Source organism: Coccinella septempunctata, chromosome 8 (assembly GCF_907165205.1).
Source record: "Coccinella septempunctata chromosome 8, icCocSept1.1, whole genome shotgun sequence".
Lineage (NCBI taxonomy): Eukaryota > Metazoa > Arthropoda > Insecta > Coleoptera > Coccinellidae > Coccinella > Coccinella septempunctata.
The window spans coordinates 1194470-1213224 of NC_058196.1; the positions used below are offsets into that span (position 1 = coordinate 1194470).

The 18755-nt window shown below is 36.5% G+C and overlaps 1 protein-coding gene across 1 annotated transcript; it reads right to left on the reverse strand.

Moving 5' to 3' along the window:
• Positions 1-200: 200 nt before the first annotated feature.
• Positions 201-5762, reverse strand: LOC123319195. The gene has a single exon (XM_044906057.1). The coding sequence runs from the start codon at positions 5760-5762 to the stop codon at positions 201-203; it is 5562 nt and encodes a 1853-aa protein (XP_044761992.1).
• Between the last annotated feature and the right edge of the window lie 12993 nt (positions 5763-18755).

Sequence of the window (18755 nt, forward strand, 5' to 3'; positions counted from 1 at the left end):
TAAAAGTGTTAAGTCGTCTCACAGTAAATAAAATTCCGATGTATCTCAAACTTGTCTTTTTTATAGTCACTTCACATTGACATTAATTACAACTATTGTCATCAAGGGACCTACTATTATTTTTCGAACAAATTTTTAAGGGTGTGATAAATATATAAATTCAACAAAACATAACATTTCTCCCCGCCGTGGCAGAAGTATCATCTTTGTCCACTATCTTCGATATCCAATCTACATAACTTGGCAACAGGTCGTTTATAAGAACCATTCGCTGTTTTTACTTGAACGACTCTAATTTTTCCATCGGGGCCCGGAAAAATCTTTTCAATTAATCCGAGTTTCCAGGATTTTCTAGGAGCGGTATCATCTATAACTATAACTATATCATGTAGCTTCATAGGTCTGCCATCGTTCCTCCACTTCGTTCTTTTGGTCAAAGTCGGTAGATATTCCCTCGTCCATCTTTTCCACAACGAGTTTCTTAACTCTTGAGCTCGTCTCCATTGTCCCCTTAAATTTCCATTTTCAGATTCGAAAGCTGTCGAATAATTTGTAGCATCCAAAAGAAAATGGTTTGGTGTTAAGGCCTCCAAGTCATCAGGATCAACAGATACTTTCGTGATTGGTCTAGAGTTCACAATTTTTTCGCATTCTGCAAATAAGGTAAGGAGTAGCTCGTCCTTCAATATCTGATTATTTAGAATAACATGAAATGTAGTTTTCACTGAACGCACTAGTCTCTCCCATGCACCGCCCATATGGGGAGAAGCAGGTGGAATGAATTTCCATTCAATATTTCTCACTAACATTTCTCGTTTCAAATTCTCCTTATCCATTTCTTTTACAGCTTTCTTCAGTTCCTCAGAGGATCCTCTAAAATTAGTTCCATTATCGGAATAAATTTGCAGAGGTTGTCCTCTTCTTGCTATCATTCGTCTCACTGCCATTAGCGTTGACTCCGTTGATAACGAGTGTGCTACTTCAAGATGTACAGCTCTTATCGATAAACAGGTGAAAATAACTCCCCATCTTTTCTCGCGTCGACGTCCAACTGTTACATACAGGGGTCCGAAATAATCAATTCCTGTGTATGTGAATGCATGAGCTGGTGGAGTCAATCTGAATGTCGGAAGTTGGCCCATTTGTGGAATTGCAGGTTTAGCTTTTAAAATTTGGCATTTTTTACATTCTGCAAATGTGGTCTTCACGGCTGATCTACCATCAATAATCCAAAATTTTTGTCTAGCAGTATTCAATACAGTTTCGATACCTTGATGAGCACATTGTTCATGGTAATGATGCAGTAGTAATTTAGTCAACCTATGTTTAGATGGCAATATTATGGGTCTTCTGGTTGTCATTTCCATTTGTGTGGCCAAGTCAGTCCGTCCACTCACTACCAAAACTCCATTTTTATCCATGACCGGTGAAAGTTGTTTTAGTCTACTCTGATTCTTCAAGCACATGCTTTTCTTTAAGAAAGAGATTTCTTCTGGAAAACATTCCAGTTGACATTGCTTGATTAATCTGATTTCAGCTTCTTCAAGGTCTGAAGTGGTAATTTCTGCTATAATTTGACTATTTTTGGAACGAAGTTTTGAAATCAACAATTTAGCGACTACCAGCACCCAGGCCGTGGCTCTAATCAACCTCATCCATTTGGAAAAACGGTTTATATCCGGTAAACAGGAATCATTTTCTAGAATAGTGGCCAAAAATTCTATCGGTTGAATATCTTCTTCATCTTCAGAATTTTTCGAAATTCCCCCACAGTCGGTTTTCTTGATCGGCCATGTCATTTCATCGAGGAGTTGTAGAAATTCTGGTCCATTATGCCAACGATTGAAATCCAAATTATTTCCATCATCAAAATAGGTTCTTGTGGCATTGTCGGCAGCATTTGACTTGGATGGAACCCAATGCCAATCAGAACTGTCTGTTGACTCTTGAATTTCACCTACGCGATGAGATTCAAATTGTCCCAGTTTACTCCCATCGTTTTTGATCCAGTGAAGTACTGTTGTTGAATCAGTCCATAGGTACGTTTTGTCAATTTTGATTTCTAACGTTTTGATCAGCATTTTCTTGAGTCTTGATCCCATTAAAGCGGCTTGAAGTTCGAGTCTCGGAATTGAAATCGGTTTGTTCGGTGCCACCCTAGCTCTAGCAAAAATTAAAGATACATCGATTGATGTCTGGGCGATCATTCGTAGGTAAGCTACAGAAGCGTACGCCCTTTTGCTCGCATCACAGAATATATGTAACTCTACTCTTTCAGCCTTAGAAATACTCGTTGAATAGCACCTAGGTATAGAAATATTTGTAATTTTTTGAAGATCCAAAAGCCATAATTTCCATGTCTTATATTGTTCATGTTCGACTGAATCATCCCAACCAATTCCGGATTTCCATATATCTTGAATGAGGATTCTTCCTCGTACTGTCAAATTAGCAATAAGTCCTAATGGGTCGAAAATGGACATCACTATTTTCAGAATTTGTCTTTTCGTTGTGCCATTTCTGGTTTCGACCTCAAAAATGTTGGATTTCAGTTTAAAACAGAAGCTATCTAGTTTTGAATCCCAGGAAAGTCCTAAAATTCGTTGTATCGACCTATCAGAGTCCAAATCAAGATCTTTGCATATAAAATCTTCTTGTGTAGAAAGAGCATCCATAACATCTTTAGAGTTTGATGTCCAGTCAACTAATTCAAATCCACCCAAATTTTGAATACGTTTCACTTCAAAAATCTTTTCTAAGGCTTCGTCTACAGTGTCGGTGCAGTCTAAATAATCATCGACATAGTGTTTCATCTCAATAGCGTCCAAAATATCTTGTCTTTGTGTTAGTTGTCGGGCATTCAAATTCTTAACGAATTGTGCGCAAGTCGGAGAACAGGTAGCACCAAATGTCATGACCTGCATTTCGTAAACATCGTGTGGTTTTTCGGTATTTCCTTCTCTCCAGAGAAATCTTTGGGAGCATTGATCCGAAGTAATGATCTTGACTTGATGGAACATCTCACGAACATCACTGCAGAAGGTGATCTTTTGTTGTCTAAACTTTATCAATACTTCCACCAATGGTTGTAAGAGGTCTGGTCCAGCAAGTAAATTTTCATTTAGGGAAGTCCCACACGACTTTGATGCAGCATCGAAAACAAGTCGTAGCTTGGCTGGTTTATTCGGATTTATTACTCCAAAATGAGGTAAGTACCAGCAACGAGGACCTTCTTCAGATGCTTCTTCAGCTGACAGCTTCCTGGCATATCCTTTCCTTAAGTAACTTTCAATTTTCTCACAGTATCTTCTCTTGAAATTTTCATCTTTGTGCATTTGTTTTTCCACACACATAAGTCTTCGAGCGGCTACATTTTTACTTTCAGGCAAGTGAATATCGTTCTCCCTCCAGAGCAGTCCTATTTCAAATCGGTCACCGATTCGTTTTGCAGTTTTTTGCATTATATCAATCGCCCTGCTGTCTTCTTTGTTGGATTTTATAGCTACTTGAACTCCAAAGGCTTCAGTACTAAAAGAGTGTTTCACCATCTTGTGGAGCTCGTCGTCAGCAACAGTTTCACAATGACAAATATGAAAGGAATGAAAAATTCTCTTATTGCCATGATTATCCACATCACCGTGTAAAATCCAACCGAGATTGGTTTTTGTTGCAAGTGGAGAATTTTCTGGACCCTGAATAACTCTTCTGGCCACTGTGAGTCGGATGTTATCTTGGCCTAAAAGAATCATCGGACGTCCTTGAATTTCATTGAAAGGAATGGCCTGTAAGTGAGGATATTTCTTCCAGTCTGTTTCCTTAATAACTTGAACAGGTAAAGATAGATTTTCCACAGATCTCACATTTTTCATAGTGAATCTCTTGGCATTTTCATGGATTCCCGATATATCAAGGTCTAGGCGATGAGAATCTTCGTAGCACGATGTCATATTATTCGTCCATTGTATACAAAGAGATTCCACATTCCCTTCTATTTCCAGGTGGTCAACAATGGATTTGTCTATGAGAGTCACAGTCGAAGCTTCATCACAGAGTGCAATGGTTTCCAGAAAATCATTTTTTCCATACAATCTCACCTTGATCATCCGCAAAAGAATATTTGCCGCACCTTGTCCCACAGCAAGAACGTTTTCCTTTCTAAGATCTTCCGTCTGGGTAGACTGTGTGTAGTCGAAATTTTGTTGTGATTGATCTTTATGAAGGAGCTTATGATGAGATCGTTTGCAGTTATCGATACCACATTGACGTTTGGATCTGCATTTCATTGTCTGGTGATTGTTTTTCAGGCATGAGAAACATAATTTTCTCCTGGTCACCGTCTCCCATCTGGTCTCAACATCGTCTTGATTTATTTTTGAACAATCCTGGATATAATGTCCTTTTTCTCGACAATACGTACACAATTTGTCAGTTTTTTTGCTCTCAACTGTCGTCAGAGTAGTCTCATATCGTTTTGTCGAAGAATATACGAATGGCTTCGATCTGGGCTCCGTTTTATTCATTGTTGAAGAACTTGGTCTACTCACGTAACATGCTGCTGCTGCTATGTCTGAAATCCAGTCTGAGAGATCATTGAGGTCAACAGTACCATGTTTTTTCATAACTTCCTCCCCCCAGCGAAGTTTAATCATATCTGGAAGCTTTTGTACGATGTCTCGAACCAATGTAGGATTCTGAAGATGTTCGTTATAACCCAAGGATTTGATTGTTGCGACTAAACAAGATATATGATTTGAAAATTTGATCAAACTCTCTATATTATGTTCTCTGATGGGTGTCACAGCTTTAATCTTTGATATAAGTCCATCGATTATCAGATCAGGACGTCCGAACCTCATTTCTAATATCTTCAGCACTGAATCAACGTTATCAGGTGAAATCATCATGCCCGATACGGCTAGTTTGGCCTCACCTTTTAAACATTTTTGCAATATTATCATCATTTCCTCAGAAGAATATTCACACAATGAGGCAATTTTTCTGAATTGTGTGATGAATACTGTCCACTCTTCAGGGTTACCGTCAAAGTGAAGAATGTCTTTCTCTACAACTTGGCGTGCAATAAATCGATCTCGTCTTGGAGCACTACCTACTGATTTCACAGCTTCACTTATGGTATGGCATAATCGTTCGATGTCGGATGGTTCTGGAGAACGCACGGGTCTCTTATCTGGTATTGTCAGTCTTGGAGCTTCCTCTACTACATCCATTTTCCGTCTGGGAGTATTGTCTGGAACATTTTGTCTTTGACTTCTTGAACTATGCAATGATCTACCCGAAGATCTTTCCATGTCATCTGAAACCTGGGTCTCAAACACTTTCTGCTCTAGCTCTAACAATTGTAATTTATCTTCTAGTTTCTTCATTTCTATGGCTTGTTTGATTTTTGCAACTTCAACAGCATGCTTTCGTCTTTGTAATTCAACACTACTTGAGTTCGATTGTCTAGAACATACTGAACGAACAGATGCAGTCTCTTGTTTGTCGTCCGCAGATGGAAGAACTTTTCGATGAATCGAGTGATTTTTGGTTGTGTTGTCCTCTTCATCTACTTCTAGAACTGCATCTTTTCCTTTCATTTGATTCAGTTTTGAATGACTTTCTTCTGAAATCTTTGACATTCCACTGACGGACTTCCTTTTTGACGAACCAAATTCTGGTGGCCATAGGTAACAATCGGCAAGTCTACTGTTGATACCTGCATTACGTCTTGTTGTATTATTTTCTTCCGAATTTCTCTCCATAACTGTCTTTGGATCTATATCTATCCAAGAACTAATTCAAACGTCTCGAAGGACCAATGTTAAGTCGTCTCACAGTAAATAAAATTCCGATGTATCTCAAACTTATCTTTTTTATAGTCACTTCACATTGACATTAATTACAACTATTGTCATCAAGGGACCTACTATTATTTTTCGAACAAATTTCTAAGGGTGTGATAAATATATAAATTCAACAAAACATAACATAAAGTTTTGATACAATCCAAGCCAATTAAAAAATCATAATTGAAATTTTCATTTTCTACCACAAATATATTCATTAGTCTTTCTTTGTTGTAAATTTTAATTTTAAGTGTAGCTATACCTTTCTTCTCAGCATTAATAGTTTTCAAGTTTACTATTTCTGTATCATTTATAATTTCCTTTGACTCAATTTTTAATAATTTTGCATTAATTAATGATACATAGGAACCTGAGTCGTAAATTCCACAAACTTCTAAAGTATTATTTAATAGTACCTTGACCTTTATTAATGGTGCCACCTCTAGTTTTTTGGATTTTTATCATTTAATTCTATTTCCAAGGAAGTGATATTTACAGTTCTTGAAGCAGATTTTTTATTTTTTTTTATCTAAACCAGCAATTTTCCTCAAGATGGTAACGTATCCCTTTGTTCTCACTAACACATATTCGACATGGTTTGTATATTTTACTTTGTTTGTTTTTTTTTCCAGAATTCATAAGTTCAATAATCCATTTTTTGTCATACCTATTATTCCTTACAATTTGTTCAAGCTTTCCTATTTCATTGAGGTAGGTGTATGCGGCAGCTTGTTCAGATGGACGAAATCCTACATATTAAATAGATCTCAATTTGTGTGTATAAATGGTCAAAAATCTAGGCAGTTTGTTAGTACATCGGGTGTGCCCCAAGGTTCTCACCTTGGACCCCCCTTTTCCATTGTTTATGTGAACAATATATCATCCTGTTTTCGTTACGCTCAATTTTTACTATATGCAGATGATTTGAAGATATATCCGAGAATAAATAGTGTTGAGGACTGTATTCGGTTTCAGGAGAATCTGGATAGACTATGTGACTTCTGCAGAAAAAATTTTCTATATTTAAATCTAAAGAAATGTTTTAAAATAACTTTTACAAGGAATAGAAATATCATTGATTTCTTTTATTTGATGGACCAAATTCAGCTGCAGCAAGTTAGTAGTATCCGAGATTTGGGGGTAACGCTGGATAGTAAATTAAATTTTATTGAGCACATAGAAAGCATCATCTCATCATCAAATAAAATGCTGGGATTTGTCCTTCGACATGGTAGATCGTTTAGGAGAAATAGATCACTACTAACGTTGTTTCATGCCTTTGTAGTGAGTAAGCTCAATTTCGCATCTCCAATCTGGAACCCTCATTACAAATACTATATAAAAAGGTTAGAAAGCGTGCAGCATAAATTTTTGAAACACCTTGCTTTCGGTAATTACTTTCAAATTGATAACCATAATTATGTAGAAGCTCAACAAAGGTTTAATTTGATGAGCTTGGAAGATCGTAGAAAATTAAATGACTTATGTTTGTTGTACAAAATTTCGAATGGTGTCCTCTCGGTCCCTAGCCTTCTGCAGCTGGTGTCATTTAGGGTCCCTGAGAAAAAGTTAAGATCTAAAGAATTGTTTGCAATACCTTGTCGTAGATTGAATGTAACACAGAATTCACCACTATGTAGAGCTATGTCAACTTTTAATTCATTGTCTTTTGATGTCGATATTTTCAATATTCCTCTTGTTCAACTAAAAAATTGTTTGAAGAATAAGTGTACCTATTAGCTTATTTTTGTGTTTTCTCTGCATTCTTCTGGAGTGCGGGAAAACTGTTTTCTTTTCGTGTTACTGGGTTGAGTACTATATATGTAGAATGAGTTAGGTTTATATATTACTGGGACTGTATGATGATCCAATTTTTTTCATTTTTTTTTAATTGTGAATACTGTATTGGGTTGAAATACCTGTTTGTATTCTTCTTTTGAATAAATAAATAAATAAATTGTAGAGATCTTTAGTTCCTTTTAAATTTCCTCTATCAATTCTATCAGAAACATAATTAGGTAATCCAAATGCTATAAGTTCTATAAGTGTCCCAGTATCAATTGATACCAGAAGCTAGGGTCAGTACGGTCCACCTCTTCAGGGTCCCGATGCAGAGGTGAGGGGTTAATACAATGGAGTTTCCCCCGATGCTCCAAGGTTGAAACCAGTAGAGACTTCTATCTAGCCACGCATCCTTCGACCGGGTTCCCTGTCTTGGGTTTAGAATTTTTGATGAGGTTGTTTCCTCTTGGTCTAGGTGTTTAAACCAAGACCCCCCCCTCCCACTCCATTGGCCCACGAGATATGACCACAGACAGCCAAGAAGCGTTAGTATAACAGGATGGTCCCGAGGTTAGCTCGAGATTCCATCTGACATCGTACTCCTGGTGCCACTCCTTGGCCACGGTACTACAGCCGGTACAGGAGAAGTTGGTCCGCGGCAAGGTATTTAAAAGGCTGCCAGTTGAATTTTTAGGCATAACGAGCCAATTTTATTTCCCTGCTGGCCTCCTCCTCATATAAAATCATCGGAATTTAACAAAATTCCGACTTTGAACTCGGAATTTAACTAAATTCCGACTTCAAAGTCGGAATTTAAGGAAAAATATTTTTAAAATATTATGTGGCCCTTCTACGCCTTCGTAGAGGTCTAATTCGTGAGAAAGCCGAGAAAAATATTGACCCCCGTGTAGAAAAAATTCAAAAACCAAATGAGAAAATGGATATCGGACGATTCGAATTTGGGACGTCAATCATTGTTTTTATTTAATTCGAAATTCGTAATATCTAGTCTCATTAAACTGAAAACTGAAATTTTTGAAATTCTGGATCTCCAAAACGAAGCAAGAAAATGTCATTGGTGTGAATCCAAATATTTTCCTCAAATTAATCTGAAAGCAAGTTGTAAAATTGTCGAATCACTTATAATTTTCTTTTCACCAAAATAACAGTAAAAACAGAAATATAAAATTTAATTTCTACTGATTCATGAAGAGAAACGTTATGCATATAAAATGTTTTAATAAAATAATTTTGTATACATAATATGGTGTATAACAAAATAAGAAAAATATCACAAAGAAAATATCACAAAAATCATCAATAAAGAAAAAGGTATTTTTTAATGCAAAATTCACTCATTCACATCAAATTGTTGTTGAGGAAAATGAGCTGGGCCGCTTTTTCAGGCTTACGCCTACTGCGATGATCGTTAATTGTATTTCCTGATTTTGAATAATTCCATTTTGCATAATCGTCTTTCCATTAAAATAAAAAGTCGAGGGTACAATTGTTTTCTTTCTTTCCACCATTTTAGAGGATTTTCGCTTCACTTTTGAAGAGGTTCACTCAAAAATTGTCCGTTTCTATGATGGCAGCTGCTGAGGAACTACGGATTTCTAAATGTTCCTTTGCCTTTTCGTCAAAACAGCTCCAAACCATTGACGTGCTGGAACTTTCACTTTTGGCGCGTTCTGGAGGAAGGCTTTCCTCGTTGTGGTGGCTATTTTCTGGCGAATAAATTCCAGCGTCGCTTGGAATCTTGATTCATTAGTGAACCCATACTTTTTGAATCTTGGATCTAGGAAAGTCGCCTGCTTCGTTAATTCGTTGAAATCTACATCTTCAAATCTCTCACAAATTCCATTTTGTAAACTTTTCAGTAGATCATATATGTCTGCTATGTTATTTGCTTCAGAGTTTTGAATTTTTTGAACATGATCTGACATCACCTTAACGAAGAGAATCATTTTCGAGAAGGTGACATACTTCTCAGTACCTACTTACTTCTTTTGTTATTTCGTAAATTTTCAACGAATGTTCGATGAGTCTCCATTCATTTAATTCAATCTTATTTATGCCTGGATTTCCTATAGCAAGAGTACTGATAACAACATCTTTGATTTTATTGATCCTTACCAGTATTTCGAATGCATCTTGTTGGGCAGTCTTGCTTCAATTTCAGCTCAGGCAAATTCATTTGGATCTGCATTTCGCGTAGTCGTGATAGCGCAGAACTACTTCTTTTGAAATATTCCACAATGAAAAAAAATTCCAGATGCGCCCAAAAGGGTGCATTTCCAAAACTAGTTCCTAGTTCTTAAATCTATCATTCTTCCTTTAACGGGGAGCCGATGATTCATTTGCGAAATGCAAGTACCTAATATAAGTTCATTTTATTACTACTACCATATGTTTCTTTTGGGTCAGTCTGAAACCCGTGTAACTATTCAGGTCCCTGGGTCATGACGAGACGGAATTATGAATCATTCTTTCGATTCCAGAGATCTTCAGACAAAAGAACTTTTCTTTTAGAGTTCAAAGTCTTCAGATCTTCAGATTCCATATCGATTTTGTGGATCGCATGGAGCCGTTTGGCTCATTCGACCCAGTTGAACGAACGGATCATTTTTCGGGTGAAAAACTGAACGAACCATTGGTTCTAACGAACCGGTTCTCTTGATTCGTTCGTTCGTGAACGACACATCCCTAGAGCATACACACTCGTACGTGCAACCCCGTTGGTTGGCATTATCTCTAAGTCAATTTGTAACGTTATAATAATAAATACCAAGCACATTGTGTTCGTTCTATTCATTGAAATAAAATATGATACAGTTTCAATTCGATGATGATTACATTCATTTATTATAATAGAAACAATCAAATCTCTTTATCATGTAACTGAAGTTTCTTTATGTATGATATAATGGCCAGATGAAAGTGAGCGGCAGAGTTCATTTTCTATCAGTTTGACAAATCCAACATTTTTCTTCTCCTACTTGGAGCACGATCAGTTGATATTGAAAACTTTTTATTTACAATACTTCCTTTTTTTCTATTTTCAAAATATTCGTTTTATGTATTATCATTCTTTTGTTTCGGAATGGGTCACTTGAAATTAGTAAATGGGTCACTTGGTGACCCGCGGGTCATAGGTCCTTTGTCAGTTTAAATTACGATATTCATAATGCTTACGTTTTGGTGTTGCAGGAGAGGGCGAAGCCCCCCTCGCCCTTATCCTTAATAGGATGGTCCGCCTTGCAGACCGCCCTACTCTGGAGGAGCTTCTTTCCTCCTTCAGTTTCTGAAATGTTCACATCAATAAATTATTTTCGTCTTGAAACAAATATTTTTATAATTTTCATTCTTATACATTACAATATATAAAGATATTTCCATAAGTTTATTTCACTTCTTCAGTGTAGCATTATCAAGTAACAAAGTCGAATGTTAACTATAGGCACGTGCATTTAGAAATAATTGTATTTTACAAGTACCTATGTCGTTAAATATAATATACATATATTTATGTGTAATATGAAGGGTTTTGTGTAGTTACATTTAATATTGATAAAAGCCATGCTCTGCAGGAGCATGTTTGGATAAATTTTATTTCTGGTTGAGGTTTTTAGGTCTAGTTATTGGTGGCCAAATATTATTTTGGAGACGAGAATATAAAACTTGTCACTTAATGTTGTTTTGGTGATCATTTATAATATGCCATATTATGGAGTATGGTTGGCCAGTCTAGTCTAAAGTTGGTCGCCATGTGTATTGAAAAAGTCCATGCAAGTCTCAGCGGAACTTTTTTTCTAAAAGAAACAAGGTATTTGAAAAAAAATGAAGCTGACCATGCAGGAAGAAACAAAATTAGTATAACAGTTTTCCAATTACCCTTTTGGCTGGCCACTTTGACTTCTTCAGAGAAATGCCCATCACAAACAAAATACAATTTGCGTATTTTTTCATTGCCTTTTCCTTCTCAGAAACTTCTCTATTTAGAATAAATTTTGTCTTCTAACTGCAACACTATAAGAGTTGTTTCAACACTCCATCCATCTGTCAGGGTGAGGTAAATATAATTCATTCCTGAATTTCACCAGAGGATAATCGTCTTTGAATTCAGTAACAACTACTCTCGCCTCATTCATTCCCAGACCTTTTGAAATATTTATAATATTGGGATATACAGTCGAGTTCGCTTCTAACGATAGGGAAAAAATAAATCTATTGTTATATGCGAACGCTCGTTTTAAAAGAAACTATAGAAGCTCCGTATTTACGAAGATGCTCGAATACTGCTATAAAGATTGAGCTCGGAACGTCCGACTGATTGAGATTATTTATTCAAACTTACTAACACTAATAACTAACTATTTCACCTCTGTTTATTTCCATTTTTACTAATCAGTGTTCGTGACTTTCATAAGTGTTTTTATTCTTTATTGAAAATTGGAACTGGTGGAATAGTTTGAGACACTGCAGCATGAATTGGCGAACAGGTCAAGTTATTTTCACTATCTTAACTTTCAGTTGATTGCGATAACCGTGTGCTTTTTTTTATCTCTTCGTGATTTTAATTTATCTTTTCCTGTTGTTTGAGAGGAGACCATATTGATTGAATGATTATCTTGGTTCCAAGTTGTCAGCATATTTTTTATGCCCTTTTCAACTTTTTTATTCCACCAACATGTATGAAATCAAAATCCTTCAATATCCAATAATATACATAATATGATGAATTGGGTTTTTGAAGCGAAAACACAAATTGATTGATCTGAAAACAATGATCTTTTATTATTTACAAGTTCCAGCAAGTTCTGTGGAATTAACAAACTTGAAAACAATGAATCGACAATTAAATGCCTATGCTTCACTATCTTCTTCCATAAACTTCTCAATCAAGGGCGGCTCGTCAGAGGAGGCAAGGGAGGCTAAGCCTCCTCATAAAGCTTAGAGCTAAAATACATTCACTTCGGGCATGTCCTCATTTTCAGAAAGTAATTTCTATATAAATTTTCCGAACACCTGAACTAGATATTCAGATAAAAATTAGTTCATTTTTCGGTCCTCCGCTCATAAAAATCCAGCATAACAATCATACAATCCACCGGCTGCGTACGCGTCCGCCGCGTCGAATGTGAATATTTCCTAGTACTGCCTATTCGGACGGAGGCTGTTGGGCCTGCTGCCTCCGTTGATAGTGTAACTCACGCATACGTTCTCTGGACTCGCATACTAACCGAACAAGAATTCAGCTGACTTACTGTACCATATTCGCCCGTAAAATGTACCAGAGGAGGCTCAGCTCCCCTGTTCTCCATTGATTCTTTCGTGCCGTCTTCGACTATATTCGCTTGATCTCCGACGGTAGGGGCGTTGTCCGGCGGTAGTTGTTATGATTTCAATTTTCAATTTGAATGTAACGACTTCGTGGAGAACTGGAACTTCGGGAAATTTGTGATATATTCTTGTTAAGATAGGTTGTTTTGTTAGGGCGTTAGGGGTAAGTACTGATACGGATCAAAAAATAAAATGGAATTGAATATTGAGAATTAACTGTACACGTTGTTAAAACCTTTACAAGACCTCCACCAAATTTAATTACACTAAAGTCTACCGAAAGCGTCAGAATAGAAGTTTCAGTGTTGTTTGGTACGATAAATGCGATTGGTTTACTGGATCGATCAAACGGGAAAAATTATTTTGCTGGCCATATTTACTATTTTCTCATCAAACAGAATATACTTCATGGTTCAAAACGGGGTTTTCAGAATTGAAAAATTTACCGCGATCTATCGAAAGGCATAACAAGTAAAAGGAGCATCCTCTTGCATTCAAAATTAATCTTAGAACTGACAACTTTTCATTATGTTGAAGAAGTATACTTTATTGACTGATAAGAGTTTGTTCCAACACTCCTCGAAAACTATTAGCCTCCTCAGCTCTCATGACCACGAGCCGCCACTGTTCTCAATCAATTGATATTTTAGGAAATTAACAATTCACAAACTTCAAATTGAAAGTTAATGTCAAATCAAATTATTTCTCATGGCTATCCAGTGATGTCGGGTGCACAAGCTTACATATACAGCCTGGGCCATCCATAACTTTCCACCCCAAATTTTGAGCTTTGTGATAGAATAACGAAAAAACGCTCAGACAGGTCAAATTTTGTTGAAAGGGGGGGTGTTCAAATGAGTTTGATATATTACCCCTCTAGCCGCAACCCTTAACAGCTCTCATTCTTGAATAGGGAAAAGGGGTCGAGCAGCACCTTGTTGGAAAGGCAATTCAATTTCCTGCATGAGTGTATTTTTTCTTTCATCGCTTCATTATTATACAGAGTGACTCAGTATTCCATCAATAACTTTCACAAACCGAATTTGGACCTTTGAGATGGAAAAACGCTCGGACGGGTCAAAAAATGAATTCGATATCACTACCCCTCTAACCGCTACCACTTAGAGCAATTATTTTTGAAGAGGGATAATAGGTCGAGTAGCTTTGTCGAAAAGCTAATTTGCTGTTAGGGTAGCGGCTAGATGGGTAGTGATATCGATTGAAATTTATTCCTACCGAACAATTTGCCAAATTATTATCTTGATCTAATAGAATACACGTAGACTCTTTAATTTTTCGTTTAAAATGGTCTGGTTCTGTCATTAGAATTTTAGTGTTGTCCCAATCCATCATGTGGACTCCCGTATTAGAACAAATGTGATCTGCGATTTGTGATCGATTAATTTCTCTATTTTTAATATTATTTTTATGTTCGCGTTTTCTTATTTCTAGAGGTCTGGACGTTTCACCTGTATAAGTTTTACCACAAATACAGGGTATGTTGTAAATACAATTTTTTGATTTTTGTTTTTCGTTCAAAGGTTTAGTTTTTGTTAATAAAGATCTTAAATCATTTTGCGTTTTAAAAACAGTTCGTATGTTGAACTTCGAACCGATTCTTCATATTTTTTCTGAAAGGCCATTAACATAAGGATATCTGAAAGAAAGGTATAGTGATATCGAATTCGTTTTTTGACCCGTCCGAGCGTTTTTTCCATCTCAAAGATCCAAATTCGGTGTGTGAAAGTTATTGATGGAATACTGACTCACTCTGTATAATAATGAAGCGTTATGAAAAAAAAATACACTCATGTAGGAAATTCAATTGCTTTTCCAACAAGGTGGTTAAATATAATATACATATATTTATGTGTAATATGGAGGGTTTTGTGTAGTTACATTTAATATTGATAAAAGCCATGCTCTGCAGAAGCATGTTTGGATAAATTTTATTTCTGGTTGAGGTCTAGTTATTGGTGGCCAAATATTATTTTGGAGACGAGGGTATACAACTTGTCACTTAATGTTGTTTTGGTGATCATTTATACTATGCCATATTATGGAGTATGGTTGGCCAGCCAAGTCTGAAATTAGTCGCCATGTGTATTGGAAAAGTCCATGCAAGTCTCAGCGGAACTTGTTTTCCAAAGGAAACACACTTCAAGAGATAAATAAGTATATATATATATATATATATATATATATATATATATATATATATATATATATATATATATATATATATATATATATATATATATATATATATATATATATATATATATATATATATATATATATATATATATATATATATTTACATCTGGCATACTTTATTGCGTCCTTTCATAAAGCAACCTTATTGCGTCTCCCAGAAATACGCTACCTAGGTGGAATCTGATCGAAGTATATTAATCTACGCAAAAAATCACGTAGTTTGGTCGTTTCAGATCTCAAATATCTTCATTTTTAACGAAGTTGATATACGCACATTATTGCGTCCTTTCATGGTCCTACCATTAGTGCGTCCGGTGTATATTTTGTTTTCATATGCAGAACAATGCTGCGTCCGAATTTTATTCAATCTTTCACCATTAGCATGTTATGGCGTCCAGCGTAGTTGCCACGTATGTTCTTGAATCTGGTACAGTAGGATTATTCGAACTCGATGACGTGATCGTATTATAAAAATGGCTCAAATAGGGAATGCATTAACTGTACAGTTGTAAGTTTATCCCACGAACAATTTGGCAGTCTGGAGAGTCAACTACTCTTTCAGGGTAGTCAAATGGGCGGCAAATGAAATTCTCGAGTACAATAGATCGATGAGGAGAGTGATGAATATGAATCTTAGCCTGCATCCTAGCTCTTCGACAAGGAACTTCACATACAAGGACCTTGTTGTTTTTCTGTACAACCTCGGCGTTTATTGGCCCAGAACCTGTGGTAGTGCGCCACTAGCACAGGGCAATATCTTTACCTCCCGGTAAACACACCAATCACTGGCTAAGATTTTCTAGATCTATGGCTGATTTCAGGGTCATTGTAGATTCCGGAGCTCTATTACACAAACTCTACATTATCAATGAAACACTCGCTTTGCTTATAGACGGACGAAACCATTGAGCATATCCTCAGTGACTGCCCGGCGGCATACAAGGATCGCTCTGGCTGGTTCTAGGGGAACTCATGAACTACTCCTCCTGTGACATCATCTTTTCCCTAAGGAAGATGGCACTGGAGGTAGAATTTTAGCTCTCTGAGCTTGTTTGTGTGCCACAATAGACCGCTTTGGTCGCGGTAGCAGGTCTGGGGGATTCGACCGATATGCCCAACAAACTGTAACTCTCCGATACAAAGGATATACTTTGCTCGAATGCAGGAAGACAGTGGTTTCAAAGATTGCAATAACAACATAATATATACACAAAAGTTGGAAATGGAATAATATTATTGAGAAGTCAAGACCCACTCAAGGGAATAGTGGCTCATCATGAAATCAGTAGTCAAAGAGCTGAAGTGCCTTGGAGAAGCTTACATCCGACATATGAATCGATCTTAAGTTTTATCTATCACTCCAGCAGAACAAAAGATATTAGAAAGTCAGATAAGAAAAGCAAAGTTTTCAGTTGGATATCATATGAGTACACATCAGCACTTTATATATTTCTAGAGATTGAAGGGCCATGAATTGCTCGAAAAACCATCTTCTGCTTTTTGTAGTCGGCCGAGTAGTCCGAGAGCTGGCAGCAAAAACAACTACCTCATAAGTTACCAAAGGTTTGGTTTGGCACTTTGGTTCAACTTTATTACCAAAACTTGAAACCGCTCGTCTGCCGGGCGTGAGTGGTCGCCTTATGGGATAAAAAAAATTGAAAAGATGAGAAAAAATCGATTGGAACTTCCTAATATTTACCAAGATGATGGTTGTGTCAAAATGGTCTAGGATCTTAACTGAGTTGAAATCGTAAGCGTCTGCCAACAGGGGTGGTCGCTATTTTGAAACAGACGCTGTCAAATACAGGGTGGTCCAGATCGTAACCAAGAAATTTAAACCACGTATTTTACATCAAAAATAAGCCCTAGTTTGTCATATAAACATATGTCGAGAAATGTTTCCTCTCCGAGATACGGGGTGTTAAATTTATAGAAAAAAAAAATATTTTTTATTAATAACATTCACACTGCTTGGAATATTTTTATGAAATTTGAGACTTAGGATTTGAGCGTCAAGGAGCACTTTTTGCATAATATCATTTCTTTTCTATTCTACCAGTGGCGTCCGTACTGCAGCGAGACTGAATATTTTCAGATAAAAAAATGATACGCCACTGGTTTTTCCGATAATAAAAATTACTTTTCAAATCCTTATTCAATTTGGAGCAAATTCGGTCTCTTGACTTTTTGCTGTACGAGGCACCGTTTCCGGTTAAAAAAATACAACACATTCTCATGCATAAAGAAATCGCCAAAATTTGATATGGTAGGTATAATATAATAATAAGACTATTTTTGTGAACGAAACGTGTAACTAAAAAAAAATTAGTATTAACAACCACAGTCGAAACGAACTTAAAGAAGATGTTCGAAGTATGACCCATTTTGCTGAACACATAATTCACATCGACGTCTAATAGATCCGACAGCAGCAGCAAAATTTCGATTTCTCAATTCGTCGCAAGCATTTTGAATACGGCCAATAAGTTTTTCCCTTGAGTTCACAGGAGTCATATATACGATTTCTTTCAAAAACCCCCATACGAAGTAGTCCAAAGGGGTAATATCGGGGCTCCGTGGAGGCCAACTGACTGGCCCATTACGTCCGATCCATCTTTCTGGAGAATTATTATCCAACCAGTTCCTCACATTTCTATGAAAGTGGGCTGGACAACCGTCAAGTTGAAACCAAGCCGCTAATCTTGATTCTACTGGAATATTTTCCCACATATTTGCAAGCTCTGCCATTAGAAATTGTAAAAAATTTTCACCACTAACTCGTTCTGGTAAGAAATAGGGTGCAAATAGGTGATTATTATAAACTCCAAGTCAAACATTAACACTAAATTCTTGGTCGAATGGGATGTGGATTTTCGTGGCCCATACATGCTGGTTATGAAAGTTTACCACGCCCCGACGACTAAAACACGATTCATCATTCCATAATATGGTATTTAAAAAGTCTCTATTCTGCTCAATTGAACGAAGAATCCATTGGCAAAAAAATAACCTTCGCTGTTCATCACCTTCTCGTAAACCTTGGACGGGTTGCAAGAATTTTTGACTTAGAAAATCGAATTGTGCGAGCAGCTATTCGACTGCTTGTTGTTGGATTCCTATCAAATTCACGAAGTATCCTACATGGCACACTTTGCTTTCCACAATAAAGAAATTACAGTCTTTTATGGTTATGTTTGTATTGAAACGAGTAATTGGAAACCAAAACTGTCATTTAAGTTTTCTAATCAAATTAATCCACCCTAAAAATAGGAGTTGGGTGTGTGTTGAATTTATCTAATCTTAGAAAATTGCTACGAAACCGAAGTAAGCTTTTTATTGCTATATCAAATTTTTGCGATTTCTTCCTGCATGAGAATGTGTTTTATTTTTTTAACCGGAAACGGTGCCTCGTACAGCAAAAAGTCAAGAGACCGAATTTGCTCCAAATTAAATAAGGATTTGAAAAGTATTTTTTTTTGTCGGAAAAACCAGTGGCGTATCATTTTTTCATCTGAAAATATTCAGTCTCGCTGCAGTACGGAGGCCACAGGTAGAATAGAAAAGTAA

Bases quoted from the DNA above. Each gene is read 5' to 3' on its own strand.
- LOC123319195 (XM_044906057.1), bottom strand. From the start codon at position 5,762: ATGGAGAGAAATTCGGAAGAAAATAATACAACAAGACGTAATGCAGGT.